This window comes from Medicago sativa, chromosome 3, assembly GCF_051527215.1.
Source record: "Medicago sativa cultivar Bolivia chromosome 3, Bolivia_mono, whole genome shotgun sequence".
NCBI classification, from domain to species: Eukaryota; Viridiplantae; Streptophyta; class Magnoliopsida; order Fabales; family Fabaceae; genus Medicago; species Medicago sativa.
The window spans coordinates 93889286-93898608 of record NC_140751.1 but is presented as its reverse complement, the minus strand read 5'-3'; the positions used below and the strand labels follow the sequence as shown (position 1 = coordinate 93898608).

The 9323-nt window shown below is 34.1% G+C and overlaps 2 protein-coding genes across 2 annotated transcripts; one reads left to right on the top strand and one right to left on the bottom strand.

Moving 5' to 3' along the window:
- The first annotated feature begins 386 nt into the window (after positions 1-386).
- Positions 387-1570, top strand: LOC146942142 (peamaclein-like). The gene is made up of 2 exons (XM_085756096.1): positions 387-664; positions 1183-1570. Exons 1-2 carry the CDS (start codon positions 592-594, stop codon positions 1365-1367), a joined length of 258 nt encoding a protein of 85 aa, XP_085612222.1. The 5' UTR covers positions 387-591; the 3' UTR covers positions 1368-1570.
- A 2833-nt stretch (positions 1571-4403) lies between these two features.
- On the bottom strand, positions 4404-8241 carry LOC146942141 (putative pumilio homolog 8, chloroplastic). Its single transcript, XM_085756094.1, has 5 exons — positions 6821-8241; positions 6545-6707; positions 5804-5967; positions 5454-5712; positions 4404-4931 (listed from the first exon to the last, which is right to left on the bottom strand). Exons 1-5 carry the CDS (start codon positions 7729-7731, stop codon positions 4803-4805), a joined length of 1626 nt encoding a protein of 541 aa, XP_085612220.1. The 5' UTR covers positions 7732-8241; the 3' UTR covers positions 4404-4802.
- Between the last annotated feature and the right edge of the window lie 1082 nt (positions 8242-9323).

The window sequence follows — 9323 nt, the reverse complement described above, 5'->3', positions numbered from 1 at the left end:
AAAAACTAATATAAACTTTTTTTGTATATAAATCATGTGGTTGAAGCCTGAAGATCCATTTCATGAATTTACATAAATAAATAAAAAATGTTCATTCATTTCATGAAAAATATCATAATCACATTCCAGCTGTGTCCTGCTTGCAAATTTGGCTATATGCAATTACTCTTTCTGTTATTTTTAACTGTTTGTGTTATTAGGAAAAGTTTGGTCATAGTTTACATTGACTACTTTTTGCTAATTATAGCTTTATATTTCCACTTATTTTACATCTATATTAATAAGAGGGGCCGAGATGGAGATTAAATTAGTGTGTTAGCCAATAAAAACCAAGAAGATATTTAAAATTTGTTTTTTCGAACTAGATGCATGTTTAAACTAAGAGAGGAAGTACTTGAGAAGCAATGAAGTCTCACGTAACATCATTCGCCTAACATTCATCAATTCAGGTACGTAAAATCACATCCTTTAACTGGCTCACACTTCCACGGGACAACCTAAAGTTTCAAATTCCTTAAAAGCCAGATATATACCACATCACAATTCTATATATTCTTCCCCTATTCTTTTATTCAACACTGTGAAATCAAGATGAAGCTTGCATTTGCAATACTCCTTCTTGTCCTCAGCTCCTCTTTATTGGAAGTCTCATTTGCTGGTTCTGGTAAGCCAATAGTATTAATATTTTTTATGTTCCTTCCTCATTTGTTATCCTACTAGTTTGGTCAATAAAATAACATTATTTTTCAATTTAGTCCTAAATATAATCATTTAGCCCTTAAAATATGAAGTCTTCGATTTAGCCCTTAAAATATATGAAAAATAATCATGTTCAAGGCCAGACTCTAGGAGAATATGAAACATCCATCTTGACTAATTGAGTTTGGTGAACATCTAAAACTAATATCTCATATTATATATTTATAACTACTATTTTTTGAAGATTTTTTTATCCCAAAATTTTGACATCTAAAACCCTAACTTGGAATTTTGGTCTGCCTTGATAATGTTAGTCTTCAGCATCTTAATAACATAGACTAAATTGACAAATTTTATTTACATAAGGAGCACTTATTATATTTATATATTTTAGAGACTTTACTAAAAAAAAAAATTAGGGAGGTTTATTCTATATATGCCACTAGATTTGCTTTGTAAACTAACGAAGGGTTGTGGATTTAGATTTCTGTAACAGCAAGTGTGCAGTAAGGTGCTCCAAAGCTTCGATTCAAGACAGATGCTTGAAGTTTTGTGGGATCTGTTGCGAGAAATGTAACTGTGTGCCATCTGGAACTTATGGCAACAAAGATGAGTGTCCTTGTTACAGGGACATGAAGAACTCAAAGGGCAAAGGAAAATGCCCTTAATTCGTAAATTCATGTTTCCTATATCATATCCGTGCATAGCATCACAATCTATCTATCCTTTCTAGTTTCTACTCTACAAAATGAGAGCATATGCATCTCTATAAGCTTAATTATGTCATGTCTTATCTTGTGTATCTCAGCTTGCTGATTATGATTTCGCATATGTTAATAATAAGATAATAATAACCATTTATGTTGTATAAGGGAATTTCATTCATTATTTTCATTATCGTTTTTTTTTTTTTGACAATCAAAGAGAAAGGATTAAAGGGAATATTATTTTCATTATAGTTGAATCAGGCGTGATGCGAATGTTGAAACAAACTCGGAGTCATGTTAGGCATGTGAGGGTCATAATAAGTTTCATAACCACACTCAACAAATAATAGTGTATTTGATTTAATTTAAAGTACTTTTCCTCAAAAAAAAAAAAACTATAGAATTGACAAACAATTTAAATCGTTTTAGAGGTAAGTTCGATTATGTACAAATATCGAGAAATATCTAACTAAAAATTTATGTAATTTTTACAAATAAATATCAAAACTGGTAATTAAATTTAAAGTTTTTGTCTCGAGTGCAGATGGTAGTTGTCAAAGACATTATTTACAAGGGTTAGAGTTTGAACATCGAATTTTTCACTTTCCCACACTTAAATAGTATGTAAATCTACCCATTAACATACTTAAAAAAAAATGTATCAAATTAATCCAATACAAAGTTTGAGGCTTGTAAAAGCGGGAATTGACCATTCATGCCTAAAACATGTTCAATAAGCAATTTCCTAACAGACTCAAAAATAACTATTTTTATACACTCAAAAATAAGTTAATCCAAACGAACCCTAAACCTTTAGATTTGAAAAGATTGGCTCTTTAAATGAATATAAAACAGTTTTAAAAATTAATTTTGCATGAGCGGGGTGTACTTTGGTTGAAAAAAAATGTGATTTATTTTCAGCCAATGCTTTTGAGAAAAAGATTTTAGCGATTTGACCATCTTATGATTTAATTGTCGAAAAAGAAAAAAAGGCGCTCATTTTTTTTTTTGTTTTGATAAGAATGAGGGCTTAAGCCCGGAAACAAGAAAAAACTACAAAGAAATTATTAGGTGGTAACAATTCTCATAACATCAGCTAATAATAAATGCTTAATCTAAGTTGGACATATGACTTGTAAATCATCGAATTATAAGGTAGAGAGCACACAATATTTGCTAAAGCATCCGCACACCGATTAGCATCCCAATATGAGTAACAAACTTCAACATTCCAATCCATCCAAACGACGGATTTGATTAACCGACGCTCGACCCAAACGACTATCTAACTTACCAGACTTTATGATCTGCTCCACACTAGCGGAATCAACATTCAACTCAAGTGCTCTAAATCCCATCCGTCTCACATAGCTCAAACCCTCAAAAAAATTCACGGTTCAGCCACAAACACACCACAATCTTCGATGAATTTTACAAAACCACCAATCCATTGTCCATCACTGCCTCTAATAATACCACAACAACTAAGCTATATTCCCTCCCCTGCAAGCACCATCCGTATTTAAATTCACCCAGTTATCTTGCGGAGGCCTCCACCTAATGAGACCTATATTCACACGTTGGCTTTTGGAAATTTGTTCGTCATTCTTGCTTGATTGTAATCTACTGAAATCTTTAGAACATGATTAATTGGTCTAACAAAATTATGTTCATGCAACTCCTTATTCCTCCACGTCCACAAACAATGACAAGCTATCCCCAAATATCTCTCCAATCTCCATTTCCTATCCAACCCACACCATGATTTAAATTGAAATTAATCCAATTATCCAAGTTCCCATAAAGAATTGATTGTTATCATCATTTGGAATGGCACTTTTCCACAGCTGCAGCACCCCCTTAATGCATGGAAACAAGTTTCCTCCACGTCATCACAATAAAACATACATAGAGTGGCCAAGACCCGTTCTACTTTTGTTGCAATTTGTTAGTAACGTATCATTTGTTAGTAACATATCATCTTTAAGCATCCATATGATAAATGTTTAAAATCACATAATAAAAAAAGTGCATATAAAAGTCAAGAAATATAACAATGGATTAATATAAGTGGTAAGAGATTTGACATCTTAAGCAAGTGGTTCACAAATTTTTCGATAGAGATTAATCCCTGCTAAATGGTTGTGAAAACTTTATAATTATAACGTGGTCAAAAAATAGACTGTTATTCATAGTGAGAAATATAAATCTATTACATTCCTTTGTTTATTCATTACGGACATAATTGAATCATATTTCATAATAGATAAATTAACAATACCATATCTTTAAGCAATTTCATATTATTATCCCATTTTGATGATGGTGATAATAATGTAGCTCAACTCAAGACAATGTCTCACCAAAAAACAACCAAGACAGTGTTGCAATCTAAGCTGTGGTTCTCTATCAGGTTTTATTTTGGTTAAACAAAGGGAGCAATAACTTCCACAAGTTATATATAATTAAGAATTTTAAGATAAGATCTGAGATTGGAAAAATAATTCCAATAAAAAAAGATTGAAAAAAATTATGGGAGGTATTATGTGTATAATTGTTGTTAAATATGAAAGTATATTTTTTAAGAAAAGACAACAAGATAAACTATAGAATTGTTTCTACTATATGTAATAAAACTCTAAGACTCAATTCAAACTTTTTATGCAAACAAACATAACTCATCCTATCAATAACAACAATACAACTTGGCATCACTCTAGAACTTGGGGGTTAGTCATAGCCGTCCGCGCTACTCAGACTAAATTCAAACTCACAACTTTGACTTGTCTCTTAAAAAAACAAATACAATCCTTCAAAATTAAACCGAAATAGGATAATTTATGATAAGATAAACTATAAAAAAAATGTAGTAAAACAAAACGATCAGCCGATGAAATTATAAGAAACAAAGAGAATAATGAGATATTATCCTCAGATTTAGTTCAAACTTAGTTCCACAAAAATATAAAACAAAACGATCCACAGATAAAAAGATACTAAAAAACAACGAACCACCTAAATTAATACATCCTCCACAATCCACATTATTCTCTTATTGGACATACAATATAGAGCAACAATAACAGTAGAATCACAAAAAATTACACATGTGGAATATCAGAACTTGTGAGACCAGCCCGAGCTTCCATTGCAATGAAAACAGCTACGGAGCATTGTCCTCTATAGTCCATAAACTGTTCCAAAAGCAAAATCCTTCCATCCATTCCATGCCAGTAACACACAACAAGAAAACTGAAAGAAACTAATAAAACAACACACATACCCTAAGGTCCCTTTTTTTTTTTTTTTTTTTTGGATAACTAATAAACAACTAACACACATAGCTTAACACACTAATTTTAAAAGGGTTACTCCTAGCAGGTATGAAATACATGTTTATATATTATTACGCCGATTTTTACCCTCATACTTATCAAGCACCTTTTTGCCAAACATATTGCTACGCATCATTTGAGAATTTGCTTCGACCAGTTCCTCCAAGGCATTCTTAATGAATCTAGCACCCTGTTTATTAAATAAGAAAAACAAAGTTATCACAACGGCCAATAAACCAAGCCTTCTAGCACAATGAAGTATGCAGCTAATAGAATATTGAGTTTAATACAGTGTTTGTTTATAATATAATATACTCTACACATGCCAAGAGAAAGTGACAAACTACATATTCGAATAAAAACCATGTGTTACATGTTTGTTTCAACAGAGTAATTGCCAACAGGACCACAACAAATAAACTGCTTAAAAATTGAGGAGATGCATGATACTTACGTGCAGGACATTAACAAAAACCAACTTTAAGCCTTTCTAAAATAATTTAGCCATCTAAAGAAGAAAAAAAGAAAATATGTATGTAGCTAACATCTTCGAGTAGATACATTTTTTGAAAGAAAAAAAAATATTAATCCAACTAAGACAGCCAAACCATGCATTTCACTCTTTGGCAATTAGCCAAGATACCGAATTAGAAAATTGAGTGATACAGAAAAACAAAGATTGAGAAAACACAATGCATTCAAGAGAGCTAACCTTAAATTTATTCAATGCAGTACTGATGACAAAATTTCCATAAGGATCCGTAAGGAGCCTTGTTACATTAGGATCATTTAGCAATTCTATAATGATGCAGGAAGATATATCCACTCCTGAATCATGCAAAAACTTTTCCACTACATTACTGCCATATTTATTGCAGGAAAGAGATACAAATTGCTGCTGAAGCTGGTGGTGTAGGTTGCCTGAGACTGTTGGTATTTTCAGAGATAATAGATGTTGAATCACATAGTTGCTGCAAGATGAAAAAACAAAACACAATGAAGATTAGTAAAGTTGGCTATATTGGCTAGAAAGAAAATAACTAAATGCCTGTAAAAACAAACCCGTAACAATCTTCAGCTAATAGTGGAGCATGAAGTATGATTTCATGAATCAGAAGATTCTTAGTTGCTCCTTGAGCATGGCTAACACAATACTGCAGCACACAACATCCAGTCTTATCTCTTGAAAGTGACAAAGAATTTCTTGCAATAACTCCCAGGAATTTCTGTGACAAAAGTCCATAATCAGAACATAAACTGAAGTTAAGTAATTTTTCAAACCGGTATTTATCTAATAATAGTGGTTATCCTTTTTCCTTTCTTTAGAACTTAGGCAAAGAGATAACAAATAATTGTATAAATGCTGAAGTGCTAATCCAAACAAGAGCAAGCATACCGCTATTCATTTACTCTAAAAAATGTGGATAAAGAAAGGAATACTTAAAACAAAGTGTACAGTTAAATATGATAACAAGAATTAATTTTCATAGTGTAGCATGGCATGATTCCTAGAGGGTCTCAGAAAAACATATAAACCCACAATCTGCACAGTGCCAGCAGTTGCATTCAAATCCTGCAATCCTGCTTAATATCCGGGATTGTGAAAGCAGCCTCAATTTAAGACCTTAACCCGAACCCCGACAAAATCTTAGTCAATTTATGAGGAACGGCCTTAAATTACATTTAAATAGATTGTTTTGTTTGTAAAAGGATCCACAATTTGAACTTAAAGTGTCTCTCTAGTTTAACAACAATTGAAAGTGTGTATGAATGTAACAAAATAAAATGAAGAAAACATTTTACCTCAGTATCAGCATGTGGGAAATTTTTCAAACAATTGAAAACCACACGATGACCATTAATATCCTTAGACAATACAATAGCTCCAGGGGTCAAAGCTGACATAATTAGACCTCTTTGCTCTCTGGTGGTAACTTTCTCCAACAGTTTCTCAACAGAACGAGATCTTGAACAATAAATTAAATTTTCTCAGTACATATACATGTGAATTAATCAATTACAAAAAACACAATTTACAATGCCTTAAGAAACAAGAAACAAAGATTGTTGAAAATATACCCATGAAGACTAAGGCAAATTCTGATAAACTGAGCACCATGGTGTGTGACCAACAGAACAATCTGAGTCTTTTGATCTTGGTTACAAACTTCCACCATCTTTGTAATAACCTCATAACCAATAGGATCAACCATCAACTCACACATGTGATTAATCAGCTCCAAGAAAAAGTATGAAACCCCTTCAGGCCCCAAATTTGCCATCACTTCTTGCAAAATCTTGCTCCCATGTGTATCCTTCGCCAACGAATAAACCCTCCCACGAAATTCATCAAACCAATGTGCATTCATTCCATTAACATTATTAACATTAACAGCATCATTAACCCAAGTTGGCACAGAGGATTCATTCCTTAAAGCACATTGAAAATTTCTTATAAGTTCTTCACTACCATAAAACATATCATTACCATAACCATAACCACCACCACCAATACCCCCATTCAAATGATTATACCTAATCTGATTTACATCATAAGAACTCAACCGCGGCGACGGCGGCGAAATTCCTCTACCTCTACCATAAGCTAAGTTATTATTATTCCTAACAGGTGTATTGAAATCAGGTTGACTAGGATTAGAGAGTTGAATCCCAGAGTTATAGTTATAATAAGGATTAACACTAACACCAACACCAGAGTAATCATAATCATTAAGATTATTAGCAACACCATAACCGAAAGATTGATTAGGATTAGGATTAGCAACAGAAAGACGAGAAAAAGCTTGTTCTAGGGTTTGATTAGGGTTTTCGATTTGAGCCATGAAAGGGTTTTGGTTATGGATATTGTTATTGTTTTGGTTTTGGTTTTGGGTTAACGATGCTATGTAACTCAACCACTGTGATCGAGGTGATAACGGCGCATCACCGTTATCGACAGAATCGTTAGGAATGGAACGATTGTTCGACATCGAATCGTTTGATTGTTTGTTTGTTACCTAAGGAAGATGAAACAGCGATGACGGCACAGTCACACAAGGGTTGACAAAGAACACAACACAGGGTTTGGTTCTAAGGGTTGTGTTTTCAGAATAAAGTAAATAAGGGTTTTTATATAGTAAATTAATTAATTATTAATATTATTAAAAAAGAAAGGGAAAAAAGATTAGGATTAGGAATTTGAAACAACCGATCGGAGATTTTGGGAATGAAAGTAGGGGTGTTTGTTTTAGGAGTAGTGTGGTAAGGAGAGTAGTCCTAGGACTCAAATTCTGCATGCAATATATAGTAACTTTTCATGCGAGAAAACGAGTACTCATTTAATTAAATATATCAAAAAGTGTATAGTTTTGTTTTTGTGTGTGACTGTGTGTAGGGAATGTGGGGAGTTTTTGGCCTATGAAAATGAATGTTCTGTTGCATTTTATAATGTTAACCCCACCAACAAATACTTGAATGGTCCATTCTTAAAAAAAATAAAAAAAAAATACTTGAATGGTCCTTAAAAAAAAGACAAATAGTTTTTTTTTGATTGGTCACATTTTCAAATAAAATATATTTGGACACGCGTATACGGATTTGAATTGTTTAATTAATCTCACAAAAACATGAGAGAGAACAGAGAGAGTGATCACCGTGGTGCAACTAGGGCAAGCCTAGGGCAACCACGTCGGAGCAAATCTCCGGTTGAGAGGAACATTGGGGGGGATAGGGTTCCAGCCAGGGTGGCAGAAAATGGGAGGGATGGGGGAAATTGGTCTGTGGTCAGGTCTAGGAAGCGGAAAGCGACGCAACCGGAAGCAGGACGAAGGGACAGTTCTAGGGTTTCAGTGCGACAAGAAGATGAGAGTTATGGGCTGCAGGTTCGACAACGAGGAGATTTTAGGGTTCACAATCGGTCTGCAAAGGAATCAACATACGACGATCAATCGGCTGGGGCAGGAGCTGCGCGTCCTCCAGCAGGGGGTGGTGCACAGGCTAATTCCACATACACTCAGCGATTGGCTTCTGATTCAAAACAACAAGGCAATGTTCATTCAACTACTGGTAACAAGGTATCATTCTATTTCACCAATATTCCGGAATGTTTGCCTGTTTTTCTTCTAAGACAGCAGTTTGAGGTTTGCGGTGTTTTGACTGATGTATACGTAGCACGTCAACGCAATGCTAGAGGTCAGGTTTATGGTTTTGTTAGATTTTCACATGTAAAGAACGCTGACAAGCTATCGAATGCATTGAATAATGTCTGGTTTGGTCATTTGAGGGTTTGGGCTAGACAGGCTCGGTTTGATAGGTTTGCGGAGAATGACAAGAAACCACTTGTAGTTTCTAAACATGTTAGGCGTCTCGAGAAGGTTGGGGGAAGGAGGAAGGAGGTGGTTACGGCTGATGGTGAGGGAGAAAAAAATGCGAGGCTTGGTGAGGGAGTAGAGGCGGAACTAGGAAAGGGAAGAAGAGGGGAGGGAGAAAAAAATGTGAGGGTGGGGAAAATTGAGGTGCCTGTTAAGGATGACATATGCAGGAAGTGGGAGGATAGAAAGGTGAGAGAATCACCGGTTTTGAT

Coding starts and splice junctions, on each gene's coding strand:
- LOC146942141 (XM_085756094.1), bottom strand. CDS start 7,731: ATGTCGAACAATCGTTCCATTCCTAACGATTCTGTCGATAACGGTGAT. Junction 5,968..6,544: donor TCCCACATGCTGATACTGAG/GTAAAATGTTTT, acceptor CTTTTGTCACAG/AAATTCCTGGGAGTTATTGC. Junction 4,932..5,453: donor CTGCATTGAATAAATTTAAG/GTTAGCTCTCTT, acceptor TTTAATAAACAG/GGTGCTAGATTCATTAAGAA.
- LOC146942142 (XM_085756096.1), top strand. CDS start 592: ATGAAGCTTGCATTTGCAATACTCCTTCTTGTCCTCAGCTCCTCTTTA. Junction 665..1,182: donor AGTCTCATTTGCTGGTTCTG/GTAAGCCAATAG, acceptor TTGTGGATTTAG/ATTTCTGTAACAGCAAGTGT.